Source organism: Glandiceps talaboti, chromosome 15 (genome assembly GCF_964340395.1).
Source record: "Glandiceps talaboti chromosome 15, keGlaTala1.1, whole genome shotgun sequence".
Taxonomy (NCBI): Eukaryota; Metazoa; Hemichordata; class Enteropneusta; family Spengelidae; genus Glandiceps; species Glandiceps talaboti.
Window position 1 is genome coordinate 482,616 of NC_135563.1, and position 22,247 is coordinate 504,862.

At 36.5% G+C, this 22,247-nt stretch overlaps 1 protein-coding gene across 7 annotated transcripts in view; it reads left to right on the forward strand.

The window, feature by feature from the left end:
- The window catches only part of LOC144446976 (uncharacterized), a 334,721-nt gene that overhangs the window by 135,600 nt on the left and 176,874 nt on the right, over positions 1–22,247 (forward strand). For 6 of the 7 annotated variants that reach the window (XM_078136846.1, XM_078136848.1, XM_078136850.1 and 3 more), the window contains 2 exons: positions 869–1,090; positions 12,531–12,587. In XM_078136846.1, the coding sequence (XP_077992972.1) occupies positions 869–1,090; positions 12,531–12,587 (279 nt within the window). The remainder of the gene's footprint in view (positions 1–868; positions 1,091–12,530; positions 12,588–22,247) is intronic. The other variant, XM_078136849.1, reaches the window with a different exon arrangement.

The window sequence follows — 22,247 nt, forward strand, 5'->3', positions numbered from 1 at the left end:
CTTTTTTGACTGGGAGTTTACATACAGTTGACAGGTCAACCGGCCGTCCTGAAGATCCAAGTCAAAATAACCAGATATGTATCCAGAAGTACACAGAGATAAGAGTCACGGCGGACATGCGCAGATACTGCCTGTGCCTACCAGATCCTAATTTGACAATTACTATTACATGTAGTACCGACTCGAAGACTATCGTAGCACATTCCGTATCAGTGGAAGTACATGGCCCAGTGTGACTACAATCAACAAATTCCTGTTGAAAAACTGTTGTTTCTTTGAAGAGGAAGAAGACGTTGACGCAAAAAAAAAACTCTATCGGCCTACCATCGTAGTGTTCACTATTCATCTTTTTGAAATCTTTCATTTCAACACTTTTACTTTATGACATCAGGAATAATGGGATGTACCGTTATGCTTGGGCATGGAGAGGTACTGATTACAATTCATGTTATGTGAAGATAGCATTGATTACTACTCAAATTTAATTTACTACCCGTATTTGAACAGGTGTGATTTTAATCTAAAGTTTCAATTGTAACAGCCTTTCATTAGTAACGAAAAAACCAGGTCTTATCATGTTTTGTCCAGAATTATCTCTACCATGTTTAAATATCACGTTGACCATTCTGTGACAACAGATATTCACAAGTCCACACAAACCAAATTTATTGTGAAAATTACCGGCTGCTCATTGTTACCCCTATTTTTCAGAGGAGTCCTTCCATTGTTAACAGTATATATGCATTCAAATTTGACAATAATCCCCATGAAGTTAGGGGCCTTTTATACCGGAAATTCCACTTTAAGTAAAATGATATTTATATTTTTTCAGATTAGTCACTTTGATTTGGATTGACCTTTTTTTCAGATCACAGAACAAGAGGATATAATCAAGAAAGTACGATTTGATTTAGAAGACTCCAAAGATCAAAATGAACTACTTGAATTTCGTATATTGGAATTGGAAGAAAGAACTGAAACATTACATTCCACAACACCGGAATCACTATTGTCTCTGTCACCACAATCTCCTGGAAAACTGGTCAAGAGATCATCTTTGCCTTTGTCATCAGTTTTGCCTGAAATACAGGTGAGTTGATGTCCAGATTTACTGAGGAGAATTTAGTTTTACATGTATATGTGGTAGTAGCTGAAATGGGTTGCACAATTCAAGGTGCAGGTAATACACCATGATTTGATTTTATGGTGTTGCATACAGCTAAATAAAGTAAATTATCCAACACAAAAAATATAATTGTAATTAACTGTAAAATGGGATGTGTATGGAATGTTGGAAATCGGGGTGAAAAGGGTACATGTTGATGTGGATGTAGCACCTGGTGGTTTGTATGGGTGGAAATTAGTCGATGTATACCCATTTCACTGTAATTTCCAACCATACACACGTATCAGGAACCACATTACATAACCACATATAGCCATACCCTGATTTCCAACCATACACACACATCAGGAACTACAGTCACATCCACATGTGCCCATTTTACATATAATTATAACAGTATGTGTCTCAATTGAAATGACAAGTACCAGACTGACTACATTGTCCAATGAATTTGTTAGATTTGTTGTGTAGATGGTTAGACAGGTTCAAATCAGTCTGAGTCTCAATGACTTCATCATTGGACAGGTTCAAATCAGTCTTAATCTCAATGACTTCATCATTGGACAGGTTCAAATCAGTCTGAGTCTCAATGACTTCATCATTGGACAGGTTCAAATCAGTCTTAGTCTCAATGACTTCATCATTGGACAGGTTCAAATCAGTCTTAATCTCAATGACTTCATCATTGGACAGGTTCAAATCAGTCTTAATCTCAATGACTTCATCATTGGACAGGTTGAAATCAGTCTTAATCTCAATGACTTCATCATTGGACAGGTTGAAATCAGTCTTAGTCTCAATGACTTCATCATTGGACAGGTTCAAATCAGTCAATCTCAATGACTTCATCATTGGACAGGTTCAAATCAGTCTGAGTCTCAATGACTTCATCATTGGACAGGTTCAAATCAGTCAATCTCAATGACTTCATCATTGGACAGGTTCAAATCAGTGTGAGTCTCAATGACTTCATCATTGGACAGGTTCAAATCAGTCTTAATCTCAATGACTTCATCATTGGACAGGTTCAAATCAGTCAATCTCAATGACTTCATCATTGGAGAGGTTCAGATCAGTCTTAATCTCAATGACTTCATCATTGGACAGGTTCAAATCAGTCAATCTCAATGACTTCATCATTGGACAGGTTCAGATCAGTCTTAGTCTCAATGACTTCATCATTGGACAGGTTCAAATCAGTCTTAATCTCAATGACTTCATCATTGGACAGGTTCAGATCAGTCTTAATCTCAATGACTTCATCATTGGACAGGTTGAAATCAGTCTGAGTCTCAATGACTTCATCATTGGACAGGTTCAGATCAGTCTTAATCTCAATGACTTCATCATTGGACAGGTTGAAATCAGTCTTAGTCTCAATGACTTCATCATTGGACAGGTTCAAATCAGTCTTAATCTCAATGACTTCATCATTAGACAGGTTCAGATCAGTCTGATTCTCAATGACTTCATCATTGGACAGGTTCAGATCAGTCAATCTCAATGACTTCATCATTGGACAGGTTGAAATCAGTCTTAGTCTCAAAGACTTCATCATTGGACAGGTTCAGATCAGTCTTAATCTCAATGACTTCATCATTAGACAGGTTCAAATCAGTCTGATTCTCAATGACTTCATCATTGGACAGGTTCAAATCAGTCAATCTCAATGACTTCATCATTGGACAGGTTCAGATCAGTCTTAATCTCAATGACTTCATCATTGGACAGGTTCAAATCAGTCTGAGTCTCAATGACTTCATCATTGGACAGGTTGAAATCAGTCTTAGTCTCAATGACTTCATCATTGGACAGGTTCAAATCAGTCTTAGTCTCAATGACTTCATCATTGGACAGGTTCAAATCAGTCAATCTCAATGACTTCATCATTGGACAGGTTCAAATCAGTCAATCTCAATGACTCCATCATTGGACAGGTTCAAATCAGTCTGAGTCTCAATGACTTCATCATTGGACAGGTTCAAATCAGTCTGAGTCTCAATGACTTCATCATTGGACAGGTTCAAATCAGTCTGAGTCTCAATGACTTCATCATTGGACAGGTTCAAATCAGTCTGAGTCTCAATGACTTCATCATTGGACAGGTTCAAATCAGTCTTAATCTCAATGACTTCATCATTGGACAGGTTCAAATCAGTCTGAGTCTCAATGACTTCATCATTGGACAGGTTGAAATCAGTCTTAGTCTCAATGACTTCATCATTGGACAGGTTCAAATCAGTCTTAGTCTCAATGACTTCATCATTGGACAGGTTCAAATCAGTCAATCTCAATGACTTCATCATTGGACAGGTTCAAATCAGTCTGAGTCGCAATGACTTCATCATTGGACAGGTTCAAATCAGTCTTAATCTCAATGACTTCATCATTTGACAGGTTCAAATCAGTCAATCTCAATGACTTCATCATTGGACAGGTTCAGATCAGTCTTAATCTCAATGACTTCATCATTGGACAGGTTCAAATCAGTCAATCTCAATGACTTCATCATTGGACAGGTTCAGATCAGTCTTAGTCTCAATGACTTCATCATTGGACAGGTTCAAATCAGTCTTAATCTCAATGACTTCATCATTGGACAGGTTCAGATCAGTCTTAATCTCAATGACTTTATCATTGGACAGGTTCAAATCAGTCAATCTCAATGACTTCATCATTGGACAGGTTCAGATCAGTCTTAGTCTCAATGACTTCATCATTGGACAGGTTCAAATCAGTCTTAATCTCAATGACTTCATCATTGGACAGGTTCAAATCAGTCAATCTCAATGACTTCATCATTGGACAGGTTGAAATCAGTCTTAGTCTCAATGACTTCATCATTGGACAGGTTCAAATCAGTCTTAATCTCAATGACTTCATCATTAGACAGGTTCAGATCAGTCTGATTCTCAATGACTTCATCATTGGACAGGTTCAGATCAGTCAATCTCAATGACTTCATCATTGGACAGGTTGAAATCAGTCTTAGTCTCAAAGACTTCATCATTGGACAGGTTCAGATCAGTCTTAATCTCAATGACTTCATCATTAGACAGGTTCAAATCAGTCTGATTCTCAATGACTTCATCATTGGACAGGTTCAAATCAGTCAATCTCAATGACTTCATCATTGGACAGGTTCAGATCAGTCTTAATCTCAATGACTTCATCATTGGACAGGTTCAAATCAGTCTGAGTCTCAATGACTTCATCATTGGACAGGTTGAAATCAGTCTTAGTCTCAATGACTTCATCATTGGACAGGTTCAAATCAGTCTTAGTCTCAATGACTTCATCATTGGACAGGTTCAAATCAGTCAATCTCAATGACTTCATCATTGGACAGGTTCAAATCAGTCAATCTCAATGACTTCATCATTGGACAGGTTCAAATCAGTCTGAGTCTCAATGACTTCATCATTGGACAGGTTCAAATCAGTCTGAGTCTCAATGACTTCATCATTGGACAGGTTCAAATCAGTCTGAGTCTCAATGACTTCATCATTGGACAGGTTCAAATCAGTCTGAGTCTCAATGACTTCATCATTTGACAGGTTCAAATCAGTCAATCTCAATGACTTCATCATTGGACAGGTTCAGATCAGTCTTAATCTCAATGACTTCATCATTGGACAGGTTCAAATCAGTCAATCTCAATGACTTCATCATTGGACAGGTTCAGATCAGTCTTAGTCTCAATGACTTCATCATTGGACAGGTTCAAATCAGTCTTAATCTCAATGACTTCATCATTGGACAGGTTCAGATCAGTCTTAATCTCAATGACTTTATCATTGGACAGGTTCAAATCAGTCAATCTCAATGACTTCATCATTGGACAGGTTCAGATCAGTCTTAGTCTCAATGACTTCATCATTGGACAGGTTCAAATCAGTCTTAATCTCAATGACTTCATCATTGGACAGGTTCAAATCAGTCAATCTCAATGACTTCATCATTGGACAGGTTGAAATCAGTCTTAGTCTCAATGACTTCATCATTGGACAGGTTCAAATCAGTCTTAATCTCAATGACTTCATCATTAGACAGGTTCAGATCAGTCTGATTCTCAATGACTTCATCATTGGACAGGTTCAGATCAGTCAATCTCAATGACTTCATCATTGGACAGGTTGAAATCAGTCTTAGTCTCAAAGACTTCATCATTGGACAGGTTCAGATCAGTCTTAATCTCAATGACTTCATCATTAGACAGGTTCAAATCAGTCTGATTCTCAATGACTTCATCATTGGACAGGTTCAAATCAGTCAATCTCAATGACTTCATCATTGGACAGGTTCAGATCAGTCTTAATCTCAATGACTTCATCATTGGACAGGTTCAAATCAGTCTGAGTCTCAATGACTTCATCATTGGACAGGTTGAAATCAGTCTTAGTCTCAATGACTTCATCATTGGACAGGTTCAAATCAGTCTTAGTCTCAATGACTTCATCATTGGACAGGTTCAAATCAGTCAATCTCAATGACTTCATCATTGGACAGGTTCAAATCAGTCAATCTCAATGACTTCATCATTGGACAGGTTCAAATCAGTCTGAGTCTCAATGACTTCATCATTGGACAGGTTCAAATCAGTCTGAGTCTCAATGACTTCATCATTGGACAGGTTCAAATCAGTCTGAGTCTCAATGACTTCATCATTGGACAGGTTCAAATCAGTCTGAGTCTCAATGACTTCATCATTGGACAGGTTCAAATCAGTCTTAATCTCAATGACTTCATCATTGGACAGGTTCAAATCAGTCTGAGTCTCAATGACTTCATCATTGGACAGGTTGAAATCAGTCTTAGTCTCAATGACTTCATCATTGGACAGGTTCAAATCAGTCTTAGTCTCAATGACTTCATCATTGGACAGGTTCAAATCAGTCAATCTCAATGACTTCATCATTGGACAGGTTCAAATCAGTCTGAGTCGCAATGACTTCATCATTGGACAGGTTCAAATCAGTCTTAATCTCAATGACTTCATCATTTGACAGGTTCAAATCAGTCAATCTCAATGACTTCATCATTGCACAGGTTCAGATCAGTCTTAATCTCAATGACTTCATCATTGGACAGGTTCAAATCAGTCAATCTCAATGACTTCATCATTGGACAGGTTCAGATCAGTCTTAGTCTCAATGACTTCATCATTGGACAGGTTCAAATCAGTCTTAATCTCAATGACTTCATCATTGGACAGGTTCAGATCAGTCTTAATCTCAATGACTTTATCATTGGACAGGTTCAAATCAGTCAATCTCAATGACTTCATCATTGGACAGGTTCAGATCAGTCTTAGTCTCAATGACTTCATCATTGGACAGGTTCAAATCAGTCTTAATCTCAATGACTTCATCATTGGACAGGTTCAAATCAGTCAATCTCAATGACTTCATCATTGGACAGGTTGAAATCAGTCTTAGTCTCAATGACTTCATCATTGGACAGGTTCAAATCAGTATTAGTCTCAATGACTTCATCATTGGACAGGTTCAAATCAGTATTAGTCTCAATGACATCATCATTGGACAGGTTCAAATCAGTCAATCTCAATGACTTCATCATTGGACAGGTTCAGATCAGTCTTAATCTCAATGACTTCATCATTGGACAGGTTCAGATCAGTCTTAATCTCAATGACTTCATCATTGGACAGGTTCAAATCAGTCTTAGTCTCAATGACTTCATCATTGGACAGGTTCAAATCAGTATTAGTCTCAATGACTTCATCATTGGACAGGTTCAAATCAGTCAATCTCAATGACTTCATCATTGGACAGGTTCAGATCAGTCTTAATCTCAATGACTTCATCATTGGACAGGTTCAAATCAGTCTGAGTCTCAATGACTTCATCATTGGACAGGTTGAAATCAGTCTGAGTCTCAATGACTTCATCATTGGACAGGTTCAAATCAGTCTTAGTCTCAATGACTTCATCATTGGACAGGTTCAAATCAGTCAATCTCAATGACTTCATCATTGGACAGGTTCAAATCAGTCAATCTCAATGACTTCATCATTGGACAGGTTCAAATCAGTCTGAGTCTCAATGACTTCATCATTGGACAGGTTCAAATCAGTCTGAGTCTCAATGACTTCATCATTGGACAGGTTCAAATCAGTCTGAGTCTCAATGACTTCATCATTGGACAGGTTCAAATCAGTCAATCTCAATGACTTCATCATTGGACAGGTTCAGATCAGTCTTAATCTCAATGACTTCATCATTGGACAGGTTCAAATCAGTCTGAGTCTCAATGACTTCATCATTGGACAGGTTCAAATCAGTCTGAGTCTCAATGACTTCATCATTGGACAGGTTCAAATCAGTCAATCTCAATGACTTCATCATTGGACAGGTTCAGATCAGTCTTAATCTCAATGACTTCATCATTGGACAGGTTCAAATCAGTCTGAGTCTCAATGACTTCATCATTGGACAGGTTGAAATCAGTCTGAGTCTCAATGACTTCATCATTGGACAGGTTCAAATCAGTCTTAGTCTCAATGACTTCATCATTGGACAGGTTCAAATCAGTATTAGTCTCAATGACTTCATCATTGGACAGGTTCAAATCAGTCAATCTCAATGACTTCATCATTGGACAGGTTCAAATCAGTCTGAGTCTCAATGACTTCATCATTGGACAGGTTCAAATCAGTCTGAGTCTCAATGACTTCATCATTGGACAGGTTCAAATCAGTCTGAGTCTCAATGACTTCATCATTGGACAGGTTCAAATCAGTCTGAGTCTCAATGACTTCATCATTGGACAGGTTCAAATCAGTCTGAGTCTCAATGACTTCATCATTGGACAGGTTCAAATCAGTCTGAGTCTCAATGACTTCATCATTGGACAGTTTGAAATCAGTCTTAGTCTCAATGACTTCATCATTGGACAGGTTCAAATCAGTCTTAGTCTCAATGACTTCATCATTGGACAGGTTGAAATCAGTCTTAGTCGCAATGACTTCATCATTGGACAGGTTCAAATCAGTCTTAGTCTCAATGACTTCATCATTGGACAGGTTCAAATCAGTCAATCTCAATGACTTCATCATTGGACAGGTTCAAATCAGTCTGAGTCGCAATGACTTCATCATTGGACAGGTTCAAATCAGTCTTAATCTCAATGACTTCATCATTGGACAGGTTCAAATCAGTCTGAGTCTCAATGACTTCATCATTGGACAGGTTGAAATCAGTCTTAGTCTCAATGACTTCATCATTGGACAGGTTCAAATCAGTCAATCTCAATGACTTCATCATTGGACAGGTTCAGATCAGTCTTAGTCTCAATGACTTCATCATTGGACAGGTTCAAATCAGTCTTAATCTCAATGACTTCATCATTGGACAGGTTCAGATCAGTCTTAATCTCAATGACTTCATCATTGGACAGGTTCAAATCAGTCTGAGTCTCAATGACTTCATCATTGCACAGGTTCAGATCAGTCTTAATCTCAATGACTTCATCATTGGACAGGTTCAAACCAGTCTGAGTCTCAATGACTTCATCATTGGACAGGTTCAGATCAGTTTTAATCTCAATGACTTCATCATTAGACAGGTTCAGATCAGTCTGATTCTCAATGACTTCATCATTGGACAGGTTCAAATCAGTCAATCTCAATGACTTCATCATTGGACAGGTTGAAATCAGTCTTAGTCTCAATGACTTCATCATTGGACAGGTTCAAATCAGTCAATCTCAATGACTTCATCATTGGACAGGTTCAAATCAGTCTGAGTCTCAATGACTTCATCATTGGACAGGTTGAAATCAGTCTGAGTCTCAATGACTTCATCATTGGACAGGTTCAAATCAGTCTTAGTCTCAATGACTTCATCATTGGACAGGTTCAAATCAGTCAATCTCAATGACTTCATCATTGGACAGTTCAAATCAGTCAATCTCAATGACTTCATCATTGGACAGGTTCAAATCAGTCTGAGTCTCAATGACTTCATCATTGGACAGGTTCAAATCAGTCTGAGTCTCAATGACTTCATCATTGGACAGGTTCAAATCAGTCAATCTCAATGACTTCATCATTGGACAGGTTCAGATCAGTCTGAGTCTCAATGACTTCATCATTGGACAGGTTCAAATCAGTCTGAGTCTCAATGACTTCATCATTGGACAGGTTCAAATCAGTCAATCTCAATGACTTCATCATTGGACAGGTTGAAATGAGTCTAAGTCTCAATGACTTCATCATTGGACAGGTTCAAATCAGTCAATCTCAATGACTTCATCATTGGACAGGTTCAAATCAGTCTGAGTCTCAATGACTTCATCATTGGACAGGTTCAAATCAGTCAATCTCAATGACTTCATCATTGGACAGGTTCAGATCAGTCTGAGTCTCAATGACTTCATCATTAGACAGGTTCAAATCAGTCAATCTCAATGACTTCATCATTGGACAGGTTCAAATCAGTCTGAGTCTCAATGACTTCATCATTGGACAGGTTGAAATCAGTCTTAGTTTCATGCATGGCTTCATCATTAGACAGGTTCAGATCAGTCTTAGTCTCAATGACTTCATCATTGGACAGGTTCAAATCAGTCAATCTCAATGACTTCATCATTGGACAGGTTCAAATCAGTCTTAGTCTCAATGACTTCATCATTGGACAGGTTCAAATCAGTGTGAGTCTCAATGACTTCATCATTGGACAGGTTCAGATCAGTCTGAGTCTCAATGACTTCATCATTAGACAGGTTCAGATCAGTCTGAGTCTCAATGACTTCATCATTGGACAGGTTCAAATCAGTCAATCTCAATGACTTCATCATTGGACAGGTTCAAATCAGTCTGAGTCTCAATGACTTCATCATTGGACAGGTTCAAATCAGTCAATCTCAATGACTTCATCATTGGACAGGTTCAAATCAGTCTGAGTCTCAATGACTTCATCATTGGACAGGTTCAAATCAGTCAATCTCAATGACTTCATCATTGGACAGGTTCAAATCAGTCAATCTCAATGACTTCATCATTGGACAGGTTCAAATCAGTCAATCTCAATGACTTCATCATTGGACAGGTTCAAACCAGTCTGAGTCTCAATGACTTCATCATTGGACAGGTTCAGATCAGTTTTAATCTCAATGACTTCATCATTAGACAGGTTCAGATCAGTCTGATTCTCAATGACTTCATCATTGGACAGGTTCAAATCAGTCAATCTCAATGACTTCATCATTGGACAGGTTGAAATCAGTCTTAGTCTCAATGACTTCATCATTGGACAGGTTCAAATCAGTCAATCTCAATGACTTCATCATTGGACAGGTTCAAATCAGTCTGAGTCTCAATGACTTCATCATTGGACAGGTTGAAATCAGTCTGAGTCTCAATGACTTCATCATTGGACAGGTTCAAATCAGTCTTAGTCTCAATGACTTCATCATTGGACAGGTTCAAATCAGTCAATCTCAATGACTTCATCATTGGACAGGTTCAAATCAGTCAATCTCAATGACTTCATCATTGGACAGGTTCAAATCAGTCTGAGTCTCAATGACTTCATCATTGGACAGGTTCAAATCAGTCTGAGTCTCAATGACTTCATCATTGGACAGGTTCAAATCAGTCAATCTCAATGACTTCATCATTGGACAGGTTCAAATCAGTCTGAATCTCAATGACTTCATCATTGGACAGGTTGAAATGAGTCTGAGTCTCAATGACTTCATCATTGGACAGGTTCAAATCAGTCAATCTCAATGACTTCATCATTGGACAGGTTGAAATGAGTCTGAGTCTCAATGACTTCATCATTGGACAGGTTCAAATCAGTCAATCTCAATGACTTCATCATTGGACAGGTTCAAATCAGTCTGAGTCTCAATGACTTCATCATTGGACAGGTTGAAATCAGTCTGAGTCTCAATGACTTCATCATTGGACAGGTTCAAATCAGTCAATCTCAATGACTTCATCATTGGACAGGTTCAAATCAGTCAATCTCAATGACTTCATCATTGGACAGGTTCAGATCAGTCTGAGTCTCAATTACTTCATCATTAGACAGGTTCAAATCAGTCAATCTCAATGACTTCATCATTGGACAGGTTCAAATCAGTCTGAGTCTCAATGACTTCATCATTGGACAGGTTGAAATCAGTCTTAGTTTCATGCATGGCTTCATCATTAGACAGGTTCAGATCAGTCTTAGTCTCAATGACTTCATCATTGGACAGGTTCAAATCAGTCAATCTCAATGACTTCATCATTGGACAGGTTCAAATCAGTCTTAGTCTCAATGACTTCATCATTGGACAGGTTCAAATCAGTGTGAGTCTCAATGACTTCATCATTAGACAGGTTCAGATCAGTCTGAGTCTCAATGACTTCATCATTGGACAGGTTCAAATCAGTCAATCTCAATGACTTCATCATTGGACAGGTTCAAATCAGTCTGAGTCTCAATGACTTCATCATTGGACAGGTTCAAATCAGTCAATCTCAATGACTTCATCATTGGACAGGTTCAAATCAGTCTGAGTCTCAATGACTTCATCATTGGACAGGTTGAAATGAGTCTGAGTCTCAATGACTTCATCATTGGACAGGTTCAAATCAGTCAATCTCAATGACTTCATCATTGGACAGGTTCAAATCAGTCAATCTCAATGACTTCATCATTGGACAGGTTCAGATCAGTCTGAGTCTCAATGACTTCATCATTAGACAGGTTCAAATCAGTCAATCTCAATGACTTCATCATTGGACAGGTTCAAATCAGTCTGAGTCTCAATGACTTCATCATTGGACAGGTTGAAATCAGTCTTAGTTTCATGCATGGCTTCATCATTAGACAGGTTCAGATCAGTCTGAGTCTCAATGACTTCATCATTGGACAGGTTCAAATCAGTCAATCTCAATGACTTCATCATTGGACAGGTTCAAATCAGTCTTAGTCTCAATGACTTCATCATTGGACAGGTTCAAATCAGTGTGAGTCTCAATGACTTCATCATTGGACAGGTTCAGATCAGTCTGAGTCTCAATGACTTCATCATTAGACAGGTTCAGATCAGTCTGAGTCTCAATGACTTCATCATTGGACAGGTTCAGATCAGTCTGAGTCTCAATGACTTCATCATTGGACAGGTTCAGATCAGTCTGAGTCTCAATGACCTCATCATTAGACAAGTTCAGATCAGCCTGAGTCTCAATGACTTCATTATTTGAGACAGGTTCAGATCAGTCTGAGTCTCAATGACTTCATCATTTTAGACAGGTTCAGATCAGTCTTCAGACTTCATCATTAACCATACTAAGCTTTTGTTTGTATATTTATAAATTGTGTTCTGTTTTAACACTAATCTACAGGAAGGTTAGTGTTAACAAGTTAAGTGACTTATTTTGCAGGTGGCAGAGACTAACGGACATTATTTACAAATTGCTGTAACTGAGGAAGGCTTTACAGTAAGAAAACAAGACAAATTATACATTGTAGAATATGTAATATATGTTCTAGTTTAGTAGTTGGTGGTCCCTTTGTCTTGTTTTTTGTGTTGGTGCAGTCCTGTTTTTATTAAAATAATCCTATGGATGAAATTCATTGTGTTGATATTTTGAACTCTGTATGTGTGGCTATATTTTTGTCCATGCTACAAAGAACTAGTCTATATGTTAACTGGTCCACATCCATGGTTGTATGACGAGCCTCTAGTACATGTACTCATTCTACATCCATGGTTGTATGACTAGGCTCTCGTACATGTACTCATTCTACATCCATGGTTGTATGACTAGCCTCTAGTACATGTACTCATTCTACATCCATGGTTGTATGACTAGCCTCTAGTACATGTACTCATTCTACAATCAGCTTGTTATTCAGAATCCTATATCAACTGGATAATACAATTTGAAAATATCCCTAAAAGCTAATTGGTCATAACAGGGAGTGATTATATTGCATCAGACAGATTTCATATTCAAATGAAGTCATTATGTAAATGAAACCCATAACTGTGATGAACACAGTACACAACAAATTAATAGTAATAATGTACAATATCATGCAATTTACATGTCAATGCAGTCTTTGTTTTCATCAGCATTGGAATAATTCAGATTTGTTTTGTTAATGCCACTCAAACTGTTCAACACAATGAAACATCCATTCATTCAAAGTTTATGTACTTTACAGAATGTTTTTTGTATTGTAATATGTGTGTAACTTGGTTCATTTTTACAGAGCCCTATTTCAGTGGATAATATTAACCAATACAATAGTTTATTTTACAAGTTTAGTTTTAGTCTACTAATTGATATGTTGCATGTAATATACCTAAGTTGGTAAATGTATTGATCAGTCTTAATCGCAACATTGCTTTGTCTTGTATTATACAAATAAAGGTGATACTAGAATGGTGTTGTTTTCATACCCCCACCACACACACATATTAATACAGTACTGGTGATACTAGAATGGCATTGTTTTCTTAACACCACCCCACCCCTGCACACGCACGCGCACGCGCACACACACAGGTGATACTAGAATGGCATTGTTTTCATACCCCCACCCCACCCCACCCCACCACACACATACACAGGTGATACTAGAATGCTATTGTTTTCATACCCACCCCACCACACACATACACAGGTGATACTAGAATGGCATTGTTTTCATATACCCCCACCCCACCCCACCCCACCACACACATACACAGGTGATACTTTAGAATGGCATTGTATTCATACCCCCCCCCCCCCACCCCACCACACACATACACAGGTGATACTAGAATGGCATTGTTTTCATACCCCCCACCCCACCCCACCCCACCACACACATACACAGGTGATACTAGAATGGCAGTTTTCATACCCCCACCCCACCACACACATACACAGGTGATACTAGAATGGCATTGTTTTCATACCCCCCACCCCACCACACACATACACAGGTGATACTAGAATGCTATTGTTTTCAACCCCCCCCCCCCACCACACACATACACAGGTGATACTAGAATGGCATTGTTTTCATACCCCCCACCCCACCACACACATACACAGGTGATACTAGAATTGCATTGTTTTTATTACCCTATCCCCACCAAACCTTAGTTTAATTTTTCTCATTGTATACATGTATATTGTTTCTGGCTTATTGAGTGTATTTCATTTAACCCCCCCCCCCCCCCCCCCCCCCCTCCAATGGGCTCCATCTGTCTGTCCGTCCGGATTCATTTCTTGGACATTCATTGACTGATTTCTTCCAAACTTAGTAAATGGATAATGAACATATCCATATCAATTTGCTTTGGGATATGATGCAGTTTAGCCAACTTAGAGCCATTTTCATTTGTTAACATGTCATTCGTCATTATATTGTCATAGGTGTAAAAAATATGAATTTGGTCAAAAACTTAAATCTCAGAAAATACTGTCAATGAGACTAAAAATATTGACTCAGTGATATTGTTGACTGAAGTGTGATCTGGTAAGACATCTTTTTGAGGGTTACTGGGGTTATAGAGTGGAAAATATCTGAAATAGAGTCTTCTGGTTTGAGTTTTCAAGTATCAGTTTGTTGTAGTATGTTTGCTTTGCTTTCTGTAGGAGTTGATGTACATATTTGCCTTTCTCAAAGAAAATTTGTTTGTGAACTTCTAGTTTTGTGTTGCGCCATTGACGTTCAGCTGATCTTCGTCTCTTTTTTGCTTCATCAATCTCAGATGTATACCATTTAGTATTAGGCTTTACTGTAATTGTACATTGCTTTAAGGGTGCATGTTTATCCAGAATCTCTGAGAGATCAGTGATACTAGGGCTAAAAATGTGTCTTTTGGTCAAAAATCTATCAGAATTCCAAAACTACGGCAGAGATTGGGCTGAAATTTGTAAGCATTTTCTTAGGGGTGTTTTGATTAAGAATTTGTCATGAAAAGATGATACCATCAGTCATATGCAAATTAGGTCTAAAATGTGTCCTTTTTGTAAAAAATCTATCATTCCAAAATTACTGAGCCGGTTTGGTTGAAATTAAATGAGGATGCATCTTGGGGTGTGCAGATGAAGATATATTTACAACATGATGATCCCATCAACGATATGCAAATTAGGTCTAAAAGTCTCAATTTTGGTTTTAAAAAAAACTTGGTGGGGATGTTCGTGGAGATGTTATTCTGCAGTTACTAGTACAAAGTTCAAAACACAACTGGCTCTAGCAATCGTGACCACACCCTTAGCAACAGTGAAATGATGATGCGTTGTACACAAAGATAACAATAAGGATGGATAGGTAACTTGCCACTGTGCTATTTTTTTCAATGATGTTCTGTTTTTGAAATATCTTGTTAACCCAAATGTAATATTCTTTTCTCTCAAACAAAGGTGACTAAAACACTACTCAAGCAGGTATATATATATTCCTATTTACCAATTTATTTCTATATGTAATAGTCAAACATAAATCCCAATTTACATGTAATAGTCAAACATAAATCCCAATTTACATCTAATGGTCAAACATAAATCCCAATTTACATGTAATGGTCAAACATAAATCCCAATTTACATGTAATGGTCAAACATAAATCCCAATTTACATGTAATGGTCAAACATAAATCCCAATTTACATGTAATGGTCAAACATAAATCCCAATTTACATGTAATGGTCAAACATAAATCCCAATTTACATGTAATGGTCAAACATAAATCCCAATTTACATATAATGGTCAAACATAAATCCCAATTTATATGTAATGGTCAAACATAAATCCCAATTTACATGTAATGGTCAAACATAAATCCCAATTTACATGTAATGGTCAAACATAAATCCCAATTTACATCTAATGGTCAAACATAAATCCCAATTTACATGTAATGGTCAAACATAAATCCCAATTTACATGTAATGGTCAAACATAAATCCCAATTTACATGTAATGGTCAAACATAAATCCCAATTTACATGTAATGGTCAAACATAAATCCCAATTTACATGTAATGGTCAAACATAAATCCCAATTTACATGTAATGGTCAAACATAAATCCCAATTTACATCTAATGGTCAAACATAAATCCCAATTTATATGTAATGGTCAAACATAAATCCCAATTTATATGTAATGGTCAAACATAAATCCCAATTTATATGTAATGGTCAAACATAAATCCCAATTTACATCTAATGGTCAAACATAAATCCCAATTTACATGTAATGGTCAAACATAAATCCCAATTTACATGTAATAGTCAAACATAAATCCCAATTTACATGTAATAGTCAAACATAAATCCCAATTTACATGTAATAGTCAAACATAAATGCCAATTTACATCTAATGGTCAAACATAAATCCCAATTTACATGTAATGGTCAAACATAAATCCCAATTTACATGTAATGGTCAAACATAAATCCCAATTTACATGTAATGGTCAAACATAAATCCCAATTTACATGTAATAGTCAAACATAAATCCCAATTTACATATAATGGTCAAACATAAATCCCAATTTATATGTAATGGTCAAACATAAATCCCAATTTACATGTAATGGTCAAACATAAATCCCAATTTACATGTAATGGTCAAACATAAATCCCAATTTACATCTAATGGTCAAACATAAATCCCAATTTACATGTAATGGTCAAACATAAATCCCAATTTACATGTAATGGTCAAACATAAATCCCAATTTACATGTAATGGTCAAACATAAATCCCAATTTACATGTAATGGTCAAACATAAATCCCAATTTACATGTAATGGTCAAACATAAATCCCAATTTACATGTAATGGTCAAACATAAATCCCAATTTACATCTAATGGTCAAACATAAATCCCAATTTATATGTAATGGTCAAACATAAATCCCAATTTATATGTAATGGTCAAACATAAATCCCAATTTATATGTAATGGTCAAACATAAATCCCAATTTACATCTAATGGTCAAACATAAATCCCAATTTACATGTAATGGTCAAACATAAATCCCAATTTACATGTAATAGTCAAACATAAATCCCAATTTACATGTAATAGTCAAACATAAATCCCAATTTACATGTAATAGTCAAACATAAATGCCAATTTACATCTAATGGTCAAACATAAATCCCAATTTACATGTAATGGTCAAACATAAATCCCAATTTACATGTAATGGTCAAACATAAATCCCAATTTACATGTAATGGTCAAACATAAATCCCAATTTACATGTAATGGTCAAACATAAATCCCAATTTACATGTATAGCATATTTGTCCAGTGCAAGCATGAGACATATGTACCTCCCATGGATTAGTCAAATGGTAATGTAGCTTTATGTAGTACATTAGAAACTTTATGTCTTGTGGTTTATTACTGGTATCCTATATGCAAATTTGTAATCTTGTGTTGTGTCTGTAAATATATCCATGGAGAGAGACAAAGAATGAATGTTGCAATTAGTTATAAAGCCCAGCACTCACGACAGCAATCGGCTAGCAAGCAAAATTTCTTTCATGACACTTTCCGTGCACCAATTTCTTTTAATGAAATTTTCATCATTTATGCCCATAAGCCAAAAATCTAGCATGTTTGATAATTTTGGTCACTTGTGAAAAATTCCTCAACGTATGCTCCAAATGTGAATAAATGGCTCACGACTTTCTCTTAAGAGCACAATTGCGGAATTACAAAACGATTGAGCCCAGTCTGAAATCCAGATGAGTATTTTTACGTCAGTAATGACAGTATTTTCATGATTTTAAAAATGAGAGGAATCAGCGTCAGGAAATTGCCACTAGTAAAATTTCGCTCATGTGTGCCAGGCTTTAGTACTTTGTGATACCAAGTATCAAAATAACAGATACCACACCCCATACTAGAATTATTGATAGCTTCATAGCCAGTATCAAAATAACAGATATCACACCCCGTACTAGAATTATTGATAGCTTCATAGCCAGTACCCCGTACTAGAGTTATTGATAGCTTCATAGCCAGTACCCCGTACTAGAATTATTGATAGCTTCATAGCCAGTATCGAAATAACAGATATCACACCCCGTACTAGAATTATTGATAGCTTCATATCCAGTACCAAAATAACAGATATCACATCCTGTACTAGAATTATTGATAGCTTCATAGCCAGTATCAAAATAACAGATATCACAACCCGTACTAGAATTATTGATAGCTTCATAGCCAGTATCAAAATAACAGATATCACACCCCGTACTAGAATTATTGATAACTTCATAGCCAGTATCAAAATAACATATCACAACCCGTACTAGAATTATTGATAGCTTCATAGCCAGTATCGAAATAACAGATATCACAACCTGTAGTAGAATTATTGATATTATAGCTTCATAGCCAGTATCGAAATAACATATATTACACCCCGTACTAGAATTATTGATAGTTTCATAGCCAGTATCGAAATAACAGATATTACACCTCGTACTAGAATTATTGGTAACTTCATAGCCAATACCCCGTACTAGAATTATTGATAGCTTCATAGCCAGTATCGAAATAACAGATATCACACCCCATACTAGAATTATTGATAACATCATAGCCAGTATCGAAATAACAGATATCACACCCGTACTAGAATTATTGATAGCTTCATGGCCAGTATCGAAATAACAGATATCACACCCCGTACTAGAATTATTGATAGCTTCATAGCCAGTATCAAAATAACAGATATCACACCCCGTACTAGAATTATTGATAGCTTCATAGCCAGTATCAAAATAAGAGATATCACACCCCGTACTAGAATTATTGATAGCTTCATAGCCAGTATCAAAATAACAGATATCACACCCCGTACTAGAATTATTGATAGCTTCATAGCCAGTATCAAAATAACAGATATCACACCCCGTACTAGAATTATTGATAGCTTCATAGCCAGTATCAAAATAACAGATATCACACCCCGTACTAGAATTATTGATAGCTTCATAGCCAGTATCAAAATAACAGATATCACACCCCTTACTAGAATTATTTATAGCTTCATAGCCAGTATCAAAATAACAGATATCACACCCCGTACTAGAATTATTGATAGCTTCATAGCCAATATCGAAATAACAGATATCACACCCGTACTAGAGTTATTGATAGCTTCATAGCCAGTATCGAAATAACAGATATTATAGATATTACACCCCGTACTAGAATTATTGATAGCTTCATAGCCAGTATCAAAATAACAGATATCACACCCGTACTAGAATTATTGATAGCTTCATAGCCAGTATCAAAATAACAGATATCACACCCCGTACTAGAATTATTGATAGCTTCATAGCCAGTATCGAAATAACAGATATCACACCCCGTACTAGAGTTATTGATAGCTTCATAGCCAGTATCGAAATAACAGATATAACACCCCGTACTAGAGTTATTGATAGCTTCATAGCCAGTATCGAAATAACAGATATAACACCCCGTACTAGAGTTATTGATAGTTTCATAGCCAGTATCAAAATAACAGATATCACACCCCGTACTAGAGTTATTGATAGCTTCATAGCCAGTATCGAAATAACAGATATAACACCCCGTACTAGAGTTATTGATAGCTTCATAGCCAGTATCGAAATAACAGATATCACACCCCGTACTAGAGTTATTGATAGCTTCATAGCCAGTATCGAAATAACAGATATCACACCCCGTACTAGAATTATTGATAGCTTCATAGCCAGTATCAAAATAACAGATATCACACCTTGTACTAGAATTATTGATAACTTCATAGCCAGTATCGAAATAACAGATATCACACCCCGTACTAGAATTATTGATAGCTTCATAGCCAGTATCGAAATAACAGATATCACACCCCGTACTAGCATTATTGATAGCTTCATAGCCAGTATCGAAATAACAGATATTACACCCCGTACTAGAATTATTGATAGCTTCATAGCCAGTATCAAAATAACAGATATCACACCCCGTACTAGAATTATTGATAGCTTCATAGCCAGTATCAAAATAACAGATATCACACCCCGTACTAGAATTATTGATAGCTTCATAGCCAGTATCGAAATAACAGATATCACACCCCGTACTAGAATTATTGATAGCTTCATAGCCAGTATCAAAATAACAGATATCACACCCCGTACTAGAGTTATTGATAGCTTCATAGCCAGTATCGAAATAACAGATATCACACCCCGTACTAGAATTATTGATAACTTCATAGCCAGTATCGAAATAACAGATATCACACCCCGTACTAGAATTATTGATAGCTTCATAGCCAGTATCGAAATAACAGATATCACACCCCGTACTAGAATTATTGATAGCTTCATAGCCAGTATCGAAATAACAGATATTACACCCCGTACTAGAATTATTGATAGCTTCATAGCCAGTACCCCGTACTAGAATTATTGATAGCTTCATAGCCAGTATCAAAATAACAGATATCACACCCCGTACTAGAATTATTGATAGCTTCATAGCCAGTATCAAAATAACAGATATCACCCCCGTACTAGAATTATTGATAGCTTCATAGCCAGTATCGAAATAACAGATATCACACCCTGTACTAGAATTATTGATAGCTTCATAGCCAGTATCAAAATAACAGATATCACACCCCGTACTAGAATTATTGATGGCTTCATAGCCAGTATCGAAATAACAGATATCACACCCCGTACTAGAATTATTGATAGCTTCATAGCCAGTATCGAAATAACAGATATCACACCCCGTACTAGAATTATTGATAGCTTCATAGCCAGTATCAAAATAACAGATATCACACCCCGTACTAGAATTATTGATAGCTTCATAGCCAGTATCGAAATAACAGATATCACACCCCGTACTAGAATTATTGATAGCTTCATAGCCAGTATCAAAATAACAACTGATCACATATATTGCAAAGATAACAGGGTTGGATAGGCAACTGAATAGTCTTTCAGCAAGTGAACACCTATACCTACATGTAGCCTGGATCACCATGTGGGTAAACATTTTTAAAACTGCTACGCCATTTTGCTATTTTTTATGTATTCCATATGACAGTGTTTATAGTACTACCCATAGTAATAAAACATTATTCCACACTATGAACCAATTTATGTATTCCATAGCTGATAAAGCAATCTTTTGTAAAGTCCCAAAATTTACATAAATTTGCCATTATTATGGGCTTTTTATAAATTTCCTTAACTTTCCACTAGAATATTGAATGCTAATTGCTCATTACTTGCACATGTGCAGCTTAAATGGCAAAAACACAATTATAAGAGAGAGGATTTTAAAACAACAATCATTTTTGTTGTCAGTCAAATGCCAAGTGTGTAACTTTTGACAGAAGAGGACACACATTATTAACAGTAGCAGCTACTTCTGATTAGTGACACAACACCAGTCGAGTTATAATGGAGCAGGAAGGAGCTGGGAATGATGGAAACAGTATTCTGTGGATTGGTGTAAGACAGGTATCTAAAGACCTCTGTAAGATGTCCTGTCTTAGTCAATTTACTATTACATACGTGTCGTAATACTCCTGTGTTGACATATATTCTTTCAATTTGGCAAACCAGAAGAAATTTACCACTTTATTTGAAAATCAAATATGCACAAAACTATGTGACAAAAGCTTGACTGTTCTTTTCCTTTTGAAATCATCAAAGAAAGTTGGGGTTCACGTCTTATTTTCAACCTTAATTTTTCCCGTAGAACTAGCATATTGTATGTGTTATGTTGACATTTTAACTCTAATAAGGATGCATTTTAGGATAATTTTGTTCTCTATTCAAAAAGATTGCACAATGACCCTTCATCTGAATTACTCAGTGTGTAAGTTGTAGACATTCTGAAATCAACTCCCTGCATGTACTGTGATTTCAATTACTTTCAAAGGCCATATTTTTTGTTCACTTTCTAATGGAATAAAGTGGAACTCAATTCAATTACATTCAATATCATGATCATAGAAAACATTTTGTCAAAATATGTTGATGTAACAGTATTTTCTTATTTTAACCGAGAACATGTGTTGTTATTTAATTAACATCAAAAGTGAAAGACTT